Genomic DNA, 19478 nt, shown 5'->3' with positions numbered 1-19478 from the left:
CCCAGACTTGCTAAGCTTGATCATGTTCCATTTCTACTTGATGACAGCATGAAATTTTGCATTTCAATTTATGAATTACATAGTAAGATACTGTCCAGGTCTAATAGATGGTGATAGTTAGACCTCAAGACACTTTATTGATATCTCTGACACCATCTGTTTAGATACGTCTAAGGCCCTCAAAATAGTACCTCTTTTTTCCTGATCACTCATTCTATCAGAATTTTATGGTCCAGACATGAGGTGTTCCCCCAGAAAGTTGATGTGCGAGACACTGCAAGAAGGTTCAGGGATGAAATGGTCTGAAACCTCTTCCAGAAAAACTTTGTTGCAAGCAATCATCTTTTCTTCTGAAGCTGGTTACCTGAAAGACTTCATGCACACAACAAATTCTCCCATTTGCCCTGAATTTATTTCATTTAATTCCCTTTATCTACCATAAACAACCATCACTACCCCCCATGTCCCACCCCTGAATCCCAAGGCCTTATTTTCTCCTGTAGCCAGAAATGCTTTTTACACTTCAAATATCTGGACCTTCTTTGAGTCTCCTATTGAAACAGAACCCCTCTGAAGTTAAAATCTCCAAATTGTTTTAGCTCCTGAGCTTCCTCATACTGAGTATGGAGGCTGAGGGGCAACCCTCTGACCTTGGTGGGTGCCTGGAAAACAGAGAATGTCACCTGTTTCTCAGCCTAGCTGAATCTACATATGTACATTTCCTAACTTTAGTCCCACTGTGCCTCTTTTCTTCTGTTTCCTTTTTTTATTGGTTCTTTTTGGTTATACATGACAGTAGATTCCATTGTGATATATCTACACAGACATGGAATATCTCTCTTTCTAATTAGGACCCCATTCTTGTGGATGTATATGAAGGTGCAGTTCACTATTATATATTTATATGTATACACAGGACTAAGTTATATCAGATTCATTCCACTGTCTTTCCTCTTCTTACTCCCTCCCTTCTCTTCATTCCCCTTTGTCTAATCCACTGAACTTCTATTCTTTCACCCCTCCCTACCTCCCTTATTGTGGGTTAGCTTTCATATATCAGAGAAAACAAACCTTTGGTTTGGGGGAATTGACTTTTTTCACTTATCATGATAGTCTCCAGATCCACCCATTTACTGGCAAATTTCATAAAGTCATTCTTTTTTATGGCTGAGGAATACTCCATTGTGTATATATACCACATTTTCTTTATCCATTCATCTGTTGAGGAACACCTACATTGGCTTCATAGCTTAGCTATTGTGAAATGTACTGCTATTAACTTTTTATGTGGCTTCATTACTGTAGTATGCTGATTTCAACAGCTTTGGATATATATTGAATATTAGGAATATTGAGTCAAATGGTGGTCCCATTCCTAGTTTTTTGAGGAATCTCCATAATGCTTTCCAGAGTGGTTGCACCAATTTATAGTCCCACCAACAATTATGAGTGTGCCCTCTTCCCCACATCCTCATCAACATTAATTACTATCTGTACTCTTAATAATTGCTACTCTGACTGGAGTGAGATGAAATCTCAGTGTAGTTTTAATTTGCATTCCTCTAATTGCTAGAAATGTTGAATTTTTTGTACATTTGTTGACTATTAATATTTCTTCTTTTGAGAAATGTCTGTTTAATTCCTTTGCCTATTTATTGTTTGGGTGTTTTGGGTGTTAAGGTTTTTTAAGTTCTTTGTATATCCTGGAAATAAATGTCCCATCTGAGGTTCAGGTGGCAAAGATTTTGTCCCATTCTGAGGCTCTCTCTTTATGCTCTGGATTGTTTCCCTTGCTGTGAAGAAGTTTTTTAGTTTGATGCCATACCATTTATTGATTTTTTTATTTTACTTCTTATGCTTTAGGAGTCTTTTTGAAGATGTCATTTTCTAAAATGACATGATGGAATGTTAGGCCTACATTTTCTTCTAGTAGGTACAGTGTTTCTGATCTAATGCCGAGGTTTTTTATCCTCCTTGAGTTGAGTTTTGTGCAAGGTGAGAGAGAGAGGTCTAATTTCATTCTACTGCATATGGATTTCCAGTTTTCCCTAAACCATTTATGGAGGAGGCTATTTTTTCTCCAATGTATTTTTTTGGCATCTTTGTCTAGTATGAGATAATTGTATTTATGTGGGTTCATCTCTATGTCTTCTATACCATTGGTCTTCATGCCTGTTTTGGTGCTGGTTTTCTTACTCTAGCTCTGTAGTATAATTAAAATTCTGTATTGTGATGCCTCCTGTTTTGCTTTTCTCACTAAGGATTGCTATGTATTCTGGGCCTCTTATTTTTTTCTCATGAATTTCATGACTGCTTTTTCTATTTCTATAAAGAATGCCACTAGAATTTGAATGGAAATTTCATTGAATTGTTGTAGTTATTTTAGTAGTATGGCCATTTTGGCAATATTAATTCTTCAGTCCTAATCTGACCAACAGAGATAAACTGTGTATGTTCCAAAAGGTACTCAATTTAGGGGGACTTTTCTCACCATGTGAAAAAAATAGAGAAGAGGACAATTAATTTAATGGACAGAACCAGGTAGAAGAATGCTCCTGAGATTGGAAAGAACACAGAGGTTCAGGACATTTAAATCCATTGTTCTAGCATGATATTGTAAAATATATATTTGTAATTATGGTCCACTTCATGCTTTGGATATAAATTTTGCTATTCTGCCACTGAGGCTCATTTTGAAACAGACATATATCTTTTCTCTTCTCCATCTCCCCATGCCTAACCTGGGGGGAGACAACAGAAGTTGTCGTGACTCCTCGCCAGCAAGGAAGACACGACTCAGGAATCTTCTCTCAGCAGTTTATTCAGGCCTTTACTCAGACATGTCTTCAAGCATTCTCTCTCCGCTCGCGCCTCCCACACTTAATAAAGCACACCAAGCCCCAATGCAAAGCCGCCACGTGGACCTTTCTCATAGGGTGTTAAACAATGACGTGTGCCAACTCTCCCTAATAAGGAGTTGTTTGTCTCAGACCATGGCGGAAGCCGGCACCATCTTGTAATGGCGGCCAAGGTCCGCTGAAACAGCTCACCACAAGAAGTATATTTCTTCCCATCCTAGGTGGAGTTACCTGTCCTTGAGCACATGCCCACAACAGAAAGGAAGAAATTCAGACTTAAGGGATGGAGAATTAGCTACCTTCTAAATTATCAAGTGAATTTAAAAAAAAAAAAGAAAAGAAAAGAAAAGAAAAAGAACAAGGCACACTGGAATACTGGAATATAGCCTTTGAATTACCTCTTTGAAAATCCTCTCTTCCCCATTGATAAACCCAACCTGATCTTTTATTAAATTGGGAGCCATCTTGCCACAAAGCCATGAAAAGCTAATTTCGGCTTTACTATAAATTACTGCAAATTCTGAACCTGCTTGGAATGCCTGCCCATGCCTTGAACTCACCCATGCCTGGCTCTCTGACCAGATAGCAGCCATCTCTGAAACTTTAGTGACACCTCATAAATATTGGCCTTCCCTGGCCAGACAACGACCCTCTCTGAGGCTCTAATGGTCCTCATAAATTCTGATGTTGGGGCCAGCAAAAAATGTAAACTACCATTAGTGTGATGCTTGTCAGAGTTCTGTTATCTGAAACCCCCCCTTTTGTGTAACTTTCTGGGCTATAAAGCTGGGCTGTAGGAAAGCTGGGGCTGCTGTCTTGCTCCCGCCGTTTTGGGAGGAAAAGGCAGTCCTGCCGGTCGAAATAATAAGCTTGCTTTAATTTGATTTTAATTGGAGTCAGTGGTCTTTTTTTTTCATCCTGGTCTAACACCCATGATGGCCAGAATCACAGTCTCTGCAACAGGAATCCCCCATTTTTCTTCTTTGCTAGCAAAGTGATAAAACTTTTTCATTTTTCTCAAACTCTTGTCTTCATCTTTGAATTGTTATTGGAAACAAGGACCAAGCTCAGTAATACCTTCCATATTTGATCCACCTCCTAACATAAAGCTATTAAATCCCTTGGGCTCTTTGGATGAACAAAAGGGTCTTTTTTTTCTAATGAAATGACTGGGGGTTGTGCTGGGGTGTAGATAGTTTCAGGATGGGGCTGAAACTATCACCAGAAAAATAGTTACAGAAAAAATCAAGAAAAGGTTGGAAGGTTGAGTCTTTCAGACCAACACCACAAATTCAGGGAGAGAGGGGAGAGGCTGAAAGTAGATGATAAAGGTCCAGTGTTTGAATCAATTAGACCGACATAATAAAGTTTCCATAAAATCTCAAAAAACAGTATTTGAGAGTTTCAAGATAGGGGAACACATGGAGGTGCTGTGGTAGCAAACAAGACCTAGTTGTTCAAAGAAGTTATAAAAATGTTATGGTAAGAAACCTATGCCTGGGGAAGAGGTAGGTTCCCCTCCCCTCTCTCAGCCTTTCTCCAGGAAGCTTGATTGGCCATGGATCCCTACTTTTTGGACTGCAGATAACTTCCCCTGACTACTCCCCTTTGAAGTGTAAACGCACCTATAGAGGCTCTAGGCCCAAGGCTAGACATTTATCTTTATTGAAGTCTTGGTAAGAGGAACCAGTTCTTCCTCTTATCACACTCTGTTTCACATTATAAACCCTCATGCACAATCGTTTATCCTGTGGAATAGAAAATATATGACATTAGATAGGCCAAATATATTGTGAAACAGGGGCTCAAAAACTTGGAGTTTTGTTTTTTCTCTGGGCCCTTTGGCATAAATAAAGCCAAGTGCTGCTTGAGTCTCCTCAGCCAGTCTGTTTCTGGCAACAGTTGCTGAAGGATGGGCACATCTCAGGAGGATAAGAAAGTTTTGCACACTTTCCCAAGGACTTTGACCTGTGCACCTCTTCTAATTGACTGTTTTTCTGAATGATCTTGAATATCTTTTATAGTAAATGGATGAATGCAAGTAAAGTGCTTCTCCAGGTCGGGTTCTGAGACATCCTAGAAAACTGCAAGGATTTCGGCCAGGAGACCTTCAATTTGAGGGCCTTTACTACATTGTTATGAGACATTAGTTGAAGCTGCCCATCTGATTGAAGCATATAAAATGATCAGGGAGCCAGAAATACCACTAATATTTAAGAGGATGGCAAAGAAATATCCTAATGAGAATGGTCATGCCCATAATAGTGCCATAATATATAGAAATTCTTTGTACAGATATTGAAGAATGCAAGGAGGGCATAGATGCTCACAGGCAGGAAGCCCCGTTTCTCTGAGGAATAACCTAAATTGCTTGAGGTACTGCAGTACTCGATCACCACATGGACAGTGCTCTGTAAGTAGTTTTGCATGAACCAACAAACAGCTACTTGCTTGTGTCTGGCAGTTCAAAAACAAATGGACAACATCCTATCTGGAATGATGTCACTGAAATAGATAAAGATAGGCAGTTGGGAGTAGGGAAGAGAGAGAAAATGTCAACACGAGGGCAAACGAGAACAGCCATCTTAACATGTCTCACATGTTATGAATCAGTTTTAATTTCTTAGAAGGGCGTTAAGTTTCCATTTTGTAGAAAGTGACTGTGTAATCCAGCCAGAGCCCAAGTGCGGGACAATTGATATATCAGGAACCAATCAACAAAGGGCACATCCCTAGTAACAATGTGGAAAATGTCAAGAAGATCTTGTCACCTTTTCCTTATGTGCCTTTAAAAGAGGAAATGTTGAAATACTTAATATATATATATATAAATATATATATATAAACTAATATATATATATTATATGATATATATATATAATATATATATATATGAGCCCAGTAGACTGAATTGCATGTTATTTTCTAGCTGTGATGGAAAAAATGAATAGTTGTAAAAGACCTTATATTTCAGTTTTCACTGGCTCATGAACAGTGGTGACTGGCCTCACCATACATATAGGCAGAAAGTCCATGGAAACCAGGATTAAGAAAGGGATTCTGCATGGGACACAGACAAATAAAAATTCAAGGGGGACATTAAAGAGATAAAAGTTGACGCCTAGTAGAAAACTCCTGGGTTCAGAAGATGGTTGGAATTGACAAGCAGATAATCCCAGATGAGGTGATCACCTGTTCCACTAAGGGAGTGGGTATGGGAGAGCTGCACCATTTCAGAGATGGGCCTAACGTAGACATATTTCTTTGTACCCCTGAGGAACAAAAACTAACAAGAATTGTTCTATCTACCAGCAAAAGAAACAGAGACTGTAGATGGAAATGGCAAGATATGGTCCTAAACACAGTTGACAAGTCAGACTGATGCTGCTAGTCCTTAGGGCAGCAGATTGGTTTTACAGACTCTGGACTGAGCTTCCTTTCCTGGTGGAAGCTGCAAATGCTCAGAGAGCTATAGAAAAAGTATAACAGAAGATATTGCACCAAGTTGGTAGACCAAGGAACCCTCTGAGTAGCCCAGAATGTCAAACAATGGTCAAGAAATATCCTCCACAGAATAGTAGTTTCATAGCAAAATGGAATGGGCAACTGAAACATAGATTATCTAAAATGGGTGAGAATACAATTTTAAGGGTTGACACTTGAGTGTGTGCTCAAACTTAACATGAGTAGGACTAAAGTATCCCCACTAAATTAATCCCCTGTTTTTCTGTGGATCTGGGAAGAGAGAGTGGTGGAGGATTCTGATAGGACTGCAATTCCTGCCAAGGAAGGCTGGTATTATGACTATTAATGGCTATACTTTTTTTCATTTATTCCCCATAATACCTGTTTTGTTTTTTAAGACTTCGTGTTTAATTTGTAGATGGGCACAATACCTTTATTTTATTTATGTATGTGGTGTTGAGGATCAAACCCATAGCCTCACGCATGTGAGTCAAGTGCTTTACCACTGAACCACAACCCCTGCCCATCTTGGGTTGTTTTTATTTTTACTTTTTTTCCCACCTAATGCAATGGTCACAGGGTGAGGGCTGCAAGTACAAGTGCTAAAAGCAGGGAAGAGTCACAGAAGCAAGAAACTGTAGCTATATTTTAAAATCATATATTAGTATTTCTAAAGTACTGATGTGGGTAGTTTTTTATCTCTGTTCTATTTGACAAAACTGAGGTTAACAGTAAGTGAAGCTGTATTTCCTAATGGCAGAAGTATTTCACTAATTCTAGTTCTACATATACTCTGAATGGGAGTGGACTGAGAGAGAGGTACTTGCTAGACTTGCTGCTCACAATTTAGAACAGCACAGTCAGTGACTGACTCTGTAATGTTGGAAAAATTGTGGATATTCATAAGTAGAAATATGAACAATGGGTGAGGTTTAAAAAATTAATAAATGCGCTATTAACTGAAGAAACTCTAATATCACACTAACACCTTGAAGATACTTATAGCAAGAGATGACTTTATCTCTTGTTAGGGTTTAGTTATAAGGCATGACTAGAGCATGTGGCTCACCAGGAACCCTCTCTATAAGGGTGCATCTTCCCTACAGTTCTTTTCCCAACTTGTTCTCACTGTCTGGGCTTCCTGAGCCCACCATGATCTGATCAGCTTTCCTCTGCTGGGCACCCACCCTCCATATGTGCTGCCTCACCTTGAGCCCAGAGCAATGGAGCTGGCTCCATTCAGTCAAAGGACTGAAACCTCTGAAACCATGAGCCCCAAATAAAGTTTATCTCCTCTTTATTGTTCTTCTCAGGTATTTTGGTCATTGCAGTGAAAAGCTAACTAAAACATCTCTCTCATCTCAATTATACGCCATGCCATATAATTGTGAAGACCACTCCTGCTTAGGAAACCTGACAAAACTAAAGGAAGCCTGCAAGTTTGAGTGGCCTCCAACCTGGGAGACATATTCATACTCTTTCATGCTGGCCTGAACTACATATGGATGGTTGAATGTGATTCCAGTAAATTTCCAGTACTTTTGACTTATAGGATCCTTTTGTGCTAAGATCTCTGTGGTCAGAAACCAAGGAGTAGACTGTGAAATAACAAGAAATTACATCTTGGTCTATTTCTCCAGTCTCTGGCACAGAATGCCTGATTTCCTGAGCACTAAGGGTGCTAGGAGAATATTTTTTTGATGTTTCATCTCAGGCCCTTGTTCTTGAGACAAATCTCCTAATACCTTCCTAAGTATGGAAACTACATGCCCCTTCCTACATGCCTTGCCCTTTATATCTTTTCCATGTGGCTATTCATCTGTACCCATTGGCATATCCTTACAATAAATGGACATATGTAAGTAAAAATGTTTCCTTGAGTTTTGTGAACATAGAATATTGTGGGGTGACCAGCACCCCACTAAAGTAGGTTCCTGCTCAGGAGGTGTGAGCTGCCTAGGAAATAAAAAGTCTGAAGTAATTGGTAAGAATAGAGACAGAACCAGAATTTAGATATAAAAAAAGGAGTGTCTGATAGGTTTTCCAATCCTAATAGGAATTGGAAAACCTAACAACTGAAAAGGACCCTGATTCTTTATTTAAGGGGGAATACTTTAAAGGCAGAGATCAGGGCTCAGCAGGAGGAGTCTTGCTTCTTGTGGTGGCATAGTCCTTGCAGTAAACAGGTTGATTGACATTTTGGAAAGCCATACCCATGTCTGAGAGGCTGTGTAGCTCCCCAGGTCACCCCATCACTGGTGCTATGCTAACTTGAGCTGGAACTAGGTAGGATGCCACATGAACCAGGCATTCTCAAACCAGTGGGCTTGCTGCTGGGAGTCCCTGATACCAGGCTTTCTTCCTAATGACTTCAACATCAATTTAGTTTACACACAGTTCACAGATGGCTCTCCACAATAGAGAAGAAAAAGTTTATTTTGGATCATAGTTTCAGAGGTTCAGTCCATGAACAGCCAACTTCATAGCTATGGACCTGAGGTAATGCAGAACAGCAAGATGGAAGGGCAAGTATCTCAGAATGTGGCAACCAGGAAAGACAGACAGAGAGAGAGAGAGAGAGAGAGAGAGAGAGAGAGAGAGAGAGAGAGAGAGAGAGAGAATGCTTTGATCACCAGAGGACAAAATATAAATCCTAATGGGATACCCCTAGTGACATACTTCCTCATGCCACAACCTACCTCTCTACACTTAGTACCCAGTTCATTCATATTACTGTGTTAATTCACTGATTAGGTCACATATCTCATAATCTAATCATTTTACCTCTGAAACTCCTTGCATTGTCACACTGATGAATTTTGGGTGGATATCTCAGATTAAACCACAACACTATATTATTACTTTTTGATTCCTTCCTCTTCCCTCAAAGTTTTTCAAAGTGGCATATGTACTGTCAAAATACATGGATATAGAGAGTTAACTATGCTAGTGATTTCTTCATTTTTTTATCTACAGATGATGAAATTTATTGAATTTTTATTACATTCAATAAAATATGTGTCCCTGAAGAAAATGGGAGAAGTAAACAGTAGTAAATTAATTCATTCTCAATACTAATATAAAATTAGAAGGGTACTTCATGAGATACACAGCTTACATATAGACTATTGTGAAAGGTAGATTAAACTGAAGAAGTTCATTTAACAATGAACTCACATTTTTCTGATTTTATAAACTTTTTTCCTATAAATGATTGAAAAGGGTGATATCAATACTCTTTTAAAAAGACAATTAGCTAGCATTTTTACATTTTTATTTGTTCTTTTTAGTTATACATTACAGTAAAGTTTGTTTTCACATATTTATAAAAAGGAATATATCTTACTCTAATTAGGATTCCAGTTTTGAGGATGTACATGATGTGGAGATTCACTGTGGTGTATTTCTATATGTACATAGGAAAGTTAGTTAGATACATTCCGCTGTCTTTTTTACTTCTATTCCCCATCTGTTTCACACCCATCTGGGAACATACATAAATTAAAATGATTTAATATTTTGATAAGAATATAATGATGTCTATTTTGGTTAATGTTCTAGGGGCCCTTGCAACACTATGCACATTTTAGAGTTACTGCTCAACAGTGGTTTTGCTTTGAATATATATTATTTGGAAGGTAGGTAACCAAACCACAGTCCCTAAAGAACTATGGAGCATAGCCTTTGTTCTGCCCAATCGGGAAGCCAAAAGTTCTTGGCCAAACGTGAGGTCAAGTCTATGACCACACGTAGGCAGAAAACATCCATTAGCCATGTCAAAATGGAGCAAAACTTTCTTCATAATTTAAACATTATACAATGTAATCACATATCAAACATTACACAATGTATACACATATCAAACATTATTGGGATACAATTAATATGCACAAAGTGGAAATTAAAATACTTTATTCTTAGTCAATGTTATTAAATATTATGCATAGGTGAATATTAAACAATGTTTACTTTATTAAACAAAATAAATTTCTTACAAAATTATATTATTGTAACTGAGAATATTTATTAGCATAAGTTTTAAAGCAAAAAAAGAAATCAAACCTAATCAATGTAGAATATGTACCACTTTGCTTTACCAAAAGAAAAATAACAGTTATAAGAACCAATTTTCCTTTTAAGATGAGAATATTTTTTAATCCAATGATAGAAGACAATATTAACTTATATCATTAACTCTACATATACACACAGTAGATTGAAATTTATGAAAGTTTTAGTTTTTCACTGAATTAATTAAGAGCTGGCCAACACAAAAAGTGTGAGACATCTAAAATAAATTATAAATAAATTATATAATTATATAAATAAATTAAATATATAACCACTTTATTGGTTATTAACTTTAAATAAACTAAGATTTTTCAGGCTGCTGGAGAAGGGATTTAAAAAAAAATGTCTCAAGAAAACTCAGCCCTGTAAAGACCTATGTTTACAGAAGACCCTATTTAAATAAGGTACTATAAGAGCTCTTGTAAGTTAGTTGGAGATTTTCCTAAGACCCAAGAGCTGACTAATCAGTTTCCTCATTGCCATCTTCATGTCTTTGTTCCTCATTGTGTAAATGGCAGGATTCAGGATGGGTGTGATCAGAAAGTCCAAAATGGCAAGAAACTTATCCACTGGCACCGTGGGAAATGGCCACATATAAACAAAGATGCATGGTCCAAAAAACAAAACCACCACAGAGATGTGAGCTGAAAGGGTGGAGAGAGCCTTGGACAAACCATCTGAACTGCGTTTCCATACAGTGAACAGGATGAGGATATAGGAGATAATCAATAAGAAGAAGGTGCCTGTGGAAATGAACCCACTGTTGGCAGTCACCAAGAACTCCATTCTATAGGTATCTATGCAGGCCAGTTTGATAAACCAGGGAAGATCACAGTAAAAGCTATCTATCTCATTAGAACCACAGAAAGGCAAATGGACAACAAAAGCTACCTGAATCACTGAGTGAATGATACCAATAAGCCAAGCACCAGAGGGAAGCAAACTGCACATCCGTGGGCTCATGATGGTCAGGTAGTGGAGGGGCTTGCAGATGGCCACATATCTGTCCAAGGCCATGGCTACCAGGAGCACCATCTCAGATCCACCCAGGACATGAAGGACAAAAATCTGGGTGACACACCCTTGGAATGATATGGTTTTATCCCCAGAATATAGGTCATGAATCATTTTAGGAACTGCTAAGGTGGAAAAACATAAATCAGTAAATGAAAGGTTAGCTAAAAGAAAGTACATAGGAGAATGTAAATTAGGGTCAAAGGTCACAGTAAACACAACAAGGGTGTTTCCCAGAATAATCATGAGATAAAACACTGTAGAGAAGGCAAGGAGGAAATGCTGCACTGGTCTGTAGTTAGAAAGTCCCAGCAATATAAATTCAGAAACTTCAGAGAAATTGGATTCATACATTCGTTTTTTTTTTTAATTCCTTGTTCTGCCTAAAAGCCAAAAACAAATCAATAAGAAATATTCATCAATAAATATTGAAACAGATTTAAATTATTTTATAAGGTAAAATAATTTAAAAAAGAAATTTTTACCAACATTTATAACATATTTTGAAAAATTAGTGTATTTATTTACTCATTCAAGTATTAGTTACCATGAGTGTATACAAGTTCTGTATATACTTCACATATAAGTATATATGTCAAGTTCTGAACTAGAAGTAGAACACTGGCTTCAGTGGATCTACAGACTAATGGTGCATCTAGATATTAGATACCTTTAAAGGTAGGACAGACACTGATGACTGACTAAAGAGAAGAACTGAATACTATGAGAACAACTTATCTCAATCGTGCCTGCTTTGACTGAACTAAATAGGAAGTCACTGTTTAAGAGTAATGGAGGGCTGGGATTGTAGCTCCGGATGTGGAGCACTTTCCTAGCACCTGTGAGCCACTGGGTTCTATCCTCTCAGCACCACATAAAAATAAGTAAATAAAATAAAGGTATTATGTCCATATATAACTAAAAATATATTTTAAAAAAATTTTAAAAACAGTAAGTGCACTAGTCCAGACTTTGAAATGTTCTGGGCAAAGACCCTGAAACCTATAGGAAGGCATTGAAATCCATAAGGATTTGATTTTTATTCTAAGAGCAATAGAAACCTACCAAGAGTTATCAACAATAGCTTGTCCATATTTCTATTTTTAAATGTTCATAAAAGCTTCAATATAAAAAAAAATAGATACAAAGGGCTACAGTGACCCTATTGTTAACTGAAGCTACATAACATAGTTATACTTGTTTTATCAATTGACTAGGAGTGTCAGTCAACCAATGAGGGTCACAGAAAAGATAAAACAGGGAAAACTATAGATATTTATGAAGGTTAACTGGATACTTAAATGTCAAAAGGAGAAATGAATCCAAAAGAAGGTATGGGGATATTTAGAATAAACACTCAGTTCATGCTTTCCCACCTGGGGTGGCCTGTGTTCACAACTAGCTTTACCACCACCAAGCTTTCCTCTGGCTCACCTCACTGACAACCTTTCTTTCTCATGTCACCATTGTCCCTGCTGTCACTCCACAACAAGCCCTGGCTCCATGGGGAAAACCACTGCACACTGCGTATGAAGGAAAGCAAATCAACCAGTAGAGCGTCCTGGACCCATCAGAGTCAAAAACAGACAAGAGGAGAGAGACCAGGCAGGGAGTGGCATTACTCATATGATATAGAGCAGGCACTGGAGCCAGGCGGGAAAAGAGCAGAGGTGATGTGATGAGGCTCCACTATAAGGGCACTAAGTCAGGACTTTTATCGACAGTAAATGGGAAGGAATAAAAAAGAATTAGGGACATAGTACATTATCGCCACTGTATTCTGTATTCAAAAATCTGGATGAAAAGATTTTTGATTGCTGTCACCCAAAGCAATGATCCATGTTTGAGAACATAATTATATTTACCCCTATTTAAACATTATACAAAGTGTATATGTATCAAAAAATCATTTGGTGCCCATAAATATGTACAATTTTTATAATGTATAATTTTTAAATATCTATAAATTCTAAACAGCCTGTTAGATTTTTAAAATTTAGATAAAAGAAAATCAAGTGTACAGAAAAGGGACAGTAACTAAGATGAATGACAATATATGTGATATTTCAGAGCAGGTATAATCAGGTCTGTATAAAAGTTTTGATCATCTATTATGAAAATTTTAATATACACATGTTCAGGAATACAGTTAACCTCCATTCTCTGTTTCCAAGTGAAAAAAAAAGAAAGAAAAAAGATGACCAAAACAAAAATAAGTATAAAACATCACTAATAGATTAATTCTTTTTCTGAATCGTAGGAGAACTGATTTATTTTCCTTCTAAATGTTAAAATTTTCCTTATTAACACACAATGTATTCATTGACTATAGTTCAATAGGAACAAAAAATAATACCAGAATATTATGAATGATAGAAGGGTCAATATATCAACAGCACAAGAGGAGAGGGTCATTTTTAAAAAGAGACAAGGAAGCACAAGTGACTCAGGAGCAGCCACACCCCTGGATGGACAATGAGCAGACTGATTGACATTCAGCCTCATTGGTCATTAGGAGGTTCATTGTTTTTGTTTTAACATTCAAGCAGGAAAGAAAAATAATGGGGATGGGGCAGCATGGATAAAAGAAAAAAAATTCCCAGGATTTTCAATGTTCAAAATAAAAACTACCCTTATACACATTTGAATTCTATCTTGCCAATATTTATGAAAATTTAAGATGTAAAAACCTATTTCTAGGCCCACTAGCAAAGAGCAAATACACACACACACTCACAGGCACAAACACACACACACACACACACACACACACAGTAAATCAATAATGTTAATCAATAGTGGGGGTATTACTCACATTTGAGAACCTGTATGCAAGGAAATACATGAAACTATTAAAATTAGTTGTGAGAGCAACTATGATCAGAGCAGGGAGGAAGAGCACGAAGAAAAGATTAACATTAAACAGAGACATGAGATGGGGGGAAAGGGAGAGAAAAGAGAAATTGCATGGAAATGAAGGGAGACCCTCATTGCTATACAAAATTACATATAAGAGGTTGTGAGGGGAATGGGAAAATAAACAAGGAGAGAAATGAATTACAGTAGATGGGGTAGAGAGAGAAGATGGGAGAGGAGGGGAGGGGGGGAAGTAGAGGATAGGAAAGGTAGCAGAATATAACAGTTACTATTATGGCATTATGTAAAAATGTGGATGTGTAAACCACGTGATTCTGCAATCTGCATTTGGGGTAAAAATTGGGAGTTCATAACCCACTTCAATCTAATGTATGAAATATGATATGTCAAGAGCTTTGTAATGTTGTGAACAACCAATAAAAAAAACTAAAAGAAATATCTTTACAAAAATTATATATATAATATATATATCACAAAATTTTATGTTTACTGTATTAATAAATAAATATATAATTTCCTTTTTCTCTTTTCACAAAAAAATGAAATAAAATTAGTTGAATCATTTTTCATAAATAAATCTAGAAATATTTTATATTTAAGTGAAAAAAGAAAATTCATAATGAATTTAATACCATGGAAATGAGTATATGTATGTGAATAAAACAATCTCCAAAAATGCACACCAAATGCCACCAGTAGCAAGTTCTGAAAAGTAGGATCAAGCGGCTTTCACTTCCAATGCTGTATTTCTTAGTTATTTAATACAACTCTAAAAAACAACCGCATATTGCTTTAAACTTAAAAGTTGATTTTTTAAAATACAAAGTAAGAGATTAAAGACAAACAACCCACAAATTCAATTTAGGGATGCCAGAATTATTCAAAGTAGCATTTATAAATTATAACAAAGTTTTTAAATGTTTAAAATACGACTGTGTTCTGATTTAAAAAAAAAAAAAAGAAAGAAAGAAAAGAAAATCCTCAGAGTGGCTACCCAGACAGAGCCTTTTCTCAGCATGGGATTCTTTAATAAATAAAACCACACCTTCCTGATCAGTCTGTTGCTGGCTTCTTGTAAATGTGCCTGTCATTCCAAGGAGGAGATGAAAGGCAAATTGAGAAAAGAGTAGAGAGAGGGAACTGGACAAGGACAGAGAACAGAGGCAGAAGGAACAGCACAAAGGTGAAAAGGGAAGCAGTTGAGCCAGCTTACCAAGGCAGCATTTCCTGCATCTTCCCTGCCTACTTGCCGCTTAAAATCCCTATTGATCTCTGTCTTGGAAACAATCAAGTGCGGTGATAAAACTCCTGGAATTTGTCTACTGCCCAGAATCGATCAGAAATATTATATATAATAGTTCTGATTATATATATATATATATATATATATATATATATATATATATATATATATATATGCATTTAAGGGACCTCTTACCTTTTTAATTTAGCTGATTAATTCTCATGTAAAAATTCTTTCCCATGTGTTAATTCATCAAGAATAACCTCCTCTCTATTGGCCAATTTATATTTTTATATCATCTGCATGTATCAATATGTAACAATGAATTCCATTGATAATACATTAATAAAATATGGATAAAATCTTAAAATAACTACAAGGGGAAAAAAAAGATCATCTCACTCTCTACCGAGTCTGGATTAGATATTTCTCCTCTTTGCTCTCACATCTTATAGGCGAACTTCTTATATTGCCTGTCCCATACTATACAATATGTATTCTCCTTGTCTCCTTTTCTAAATCCATGAGCTTCTTGAGAGCGGGACTGTACTTATTTACAAATACTGGCCCATAATAAGTGCTGTGAGTTTGAGAGACAGATCCATAGTTAGATAGGTACAGGCATACATTTGTATATAAATGCATGAATGATAGATGATGATAATTTCTTGGTAAAGAATGTTTGTAGTATATTTTGATCCTATTGAAAAGTGATGCCAGTGAGATTATTAAACAATTATTAAACTCTAGAAATTATCATAAACCCATGAAAGGTTGAGAAATATAACTGTAAAACCAAGTTCCAGGCTTTTTGCTAGTTCCTATAGAAATACAGTATGGTCTAAATTGAAAAATTGCTCTGCAAATCAAGACAGAATCTAGGCATATAAAACAATGAAAACTCTAATTTCTCCTTTGTTAACACAGCATAAGTTTGTGCTCAATGAGTGCTTTTGAAAAGAATGAAGAATAGAAATGGGGATGAGAAAAAGTTTTAATGTTTTAGCATAGGAACCAAACATCTATATAAGAAAAATAACTGATCATTTTAGTAAGCTATTAACTTCAATTGCATCATCCACACTCACCTGGCTATGGGCAAAAGAAAGATGCCAGAAATCAATATTTCTGCCCTAATATAATCTTTTAAGAAATGTTTTCTTCTCATGCTGTGTGTTTAGTGCTTCTTACAACTGCTCCAGCTCTAACAAGAACTAGCAGCAGCATTTGGTGACCACCTGATGGCTGGTGATCTGAGTCCCCAAGCCATTTATCATGGGAATTTTACTTTTGAATACTCATTGTCTAAAAAGAAAAATACTGAAATTTTCATTAATAATGTAAATAGAGGGGCTGGATTCAGTGGTAGAGCACTTGCCTAGCACGTGTGAAGCTCTGGGATCCATCCTCAGCCCACATAAAAATAAATAAATAAAATAAAGCTATTGTTTCCATCAAGAACTAATTTTTTTTAAAAAAAAGATGTCAATACAATGCAAAGAAATTATTTGTAACAAAATATGATAGAAAAACATCTTCAAAGAAAATATACAATTTATATTTGATTTTAAATAAATTAACTCTGGTCAATGTAAGTGAAAAAGGGAATAGATACGAATGAATTCATTAAACAGACATCATTTAAAATTATGTTGCTTACATATTCATGAAATTTTTTGGCATGTGGATATATTCAGTTGTTTCAGCACTGTTAGTTGGAGACACAATCTTTTCTTCCCTGAACACTCATGGCACTCTCTTCAAGAATCAACATACTCATATAGATTCATTTCTGGAATCCCATTCTATTCCACTGGCCTATATGTCTATTTGTTCCCACTGTTACATTGTGTATACCATTGTAGCTATGTAATAAAATTTGAAATTAAAAAGAAAAAATGAAAATAAAAAAACTCTCCTCCTATCAGTCATCTCTAACCCCTGTTAAGTATTTTTTTATCTTATACATCTTTATTTATTTTTTATTACTAGACTATTTTTAGATATTTTAGATTTCAGGTAGACCATATTACAATAATGCGGAGTGATTTCAACACTCTTCCCTCAACAATACATAAATTATCTAGACATAAACTCAGTAAAGACCCTTCAGACATAACAATTATTATAAAGCAAATGGACCTAACAGATACCTATAGAATATTTTCAACAACAGCTGAATTCATTTACATCTTGGCTTCTGAAATTTGGCCATATTTTAGTCCTCAAACCACCTCTATTTTTTATTGGTTTTATTTTTAAATATATAACAGTGGAATGCATCACAATTCTTATTCACATATCAAACAATTTTTCATTCCTCTGTTTGTATATAAAGTATGTTCACACCAATTCATGTCTTCATGTACTTTGGATAATGTGTGTATTACATTTCACTATCCTTGCTAATCCCCTGCCCTCTCCCTTTATATATCCCTTGCATCTTATCTGATTATAATACAATAAAATTAGAAATCAGCACAAAAAAAGTAAAGAAAGTATATATACACATGGAGACTGAACAATTTATTTTTGAATGATGAATAAGTGTGAGATGAAATCAGGGAGAAATTTAAAAATTTTTATAACTGAACAAAGATTGTGATACAAAATAGTAGAAACTCTGGAAAATATGGAGAGAGATCTTATCTTTGTTTTTGAAGGTACAGATAACAGGATTCAAAGCAGGAATGATAGCAAAATAAACAATAGATATTGCTTTTCAGAATTTTAGGCTCAGATTTTTATTTCATTTCACCTTATTTCAGAATGTGTATAAATTTTGTTCTTTGCATACTACCATGGAGATCAGGGGCTCCAATGGAGACTATTCACCATGTTCACCTCATGAAACTTTTAATCATAGTCTATGCATGGACTTCAACATTTAATTAACTTATAGTTACAAATGTAAAGATATTTGGGTAGAAAGTTTGGGGGAAGGATGTTGTGTTGAAGGGGAATAGGAGGGAATATACAATTCTTGTGAATTTTCAAAATGCTTCTTGTGTAACAACCTAGTAATACAGTAAAGGAATTCCTTTTATTATATAAATGATTTGGAATTCATAACTTAATATTTTTAAAATTTTTGTTATGATATAATTTATACTTAATAAAATTTAAACTATGAAACCTATAGATTTGCTGTAACACACATACATTTTGGAGACCATCACACTGTCAAGAATACAGTAGCTGTATCCTGAACTCTTCTTTGTTAGGAGCAACAACTGTCCGTATCTTATTCAGGCAAACAAGGCTTTTGAAAATGCACTGAACATTTTGTGTGAGAAAGATAGGACATGCTCAAGAAATAATACATCCTAAAAAGTAAAGAAATACTCCAAATACCTTGTTCTTCATTTGGAAAAATATTAAACTACAGGGTCTATGTAGTCTCCTAAAGGGCCAATTGAGGATTGTATCCCAGTATGCTTTTCCACATGCGCATACCTCCCTTCTCAATACCACTTCCCAATGATGTGTCCAAAATTTAGTCTCCAAATAAACTACACTCATTTAAAATTTGTATCAGGTTTTATTAGGAGGGATTTGATCTAAGTAACTGAATAGATCTACTAGTCCCAAATATATAACCATTTATTGTAAGGTGACCTGATATTCAACAGTTATTTGAAAACTCAATGGGAAACAGAGGGAATATCATTATATTCAGACTTATGATCACAAGTTAAATCATACAACATTGTTTATACACATTATTTCTGCCTCCTAAAGAAACTCATGACACATTGGATTTTTTTCTGATGTCAGCAGAAAGCAGGGAGTAAATTCTGTAGAGAAGTAGACATAGTCCTAGTATAGATAGGAGAAGATCGGCAAGGTACAGACCTCTGTCAAGTAAGCACTTTAAATACCAGATACCTATGGGGAAGGGTCCATCACGTAGGTGAAAACAGTTCCTGAGCTCTCAACAACAAACTTGG

General features: G+C 35.9%; 1 protein-coding gene across 1 annotated transcript; it reads right to left on the bottom strand.

Annotated features, from left to right (window-relative positions):
- Positions 1-1635: 1635 nt before the first annotated feature.
- On the bottom strand, positions 1636-11762 carry LOC144377631 (olfactory receptor 4F6-like). The gene is made up of 2 exons (XM_078049031.1): positions 10844-11762; positions 1636-1703 (listed from the first exon to the last, which is right to left on the bottom strand). Exons 1-2 carry the CDS (start codon positions 11760-11762, stop codon positions 1636-1638), a joined length of 987 nt encoding a protein of 328 aa, XP_077905157.1.
- Between the last annotated feature and the right edge of the window lie 7716 nt (positions 11763-19478).

This window comes from Ictidomys tridecemlineatus, chromosome 5 (genome assembly GCF_052094955.1).
Source record: "Ictidomys tridecemlineatus isolate mIctTri1 chromosome 5, mIctTri1.hap1, whole genome shotgun sequence".
Taxonomy (NCBI): Eukaryota; Metazoa; Chordata; class Mammalia; order Rodentia; family Sciuridae; genus Ictidomys; species Ictidomys tridecemlineatus.
Note: the sequence above shows the minus strand (reverse complement) of the source record. Positions and strands in the feature narration are given on the sequence as shown.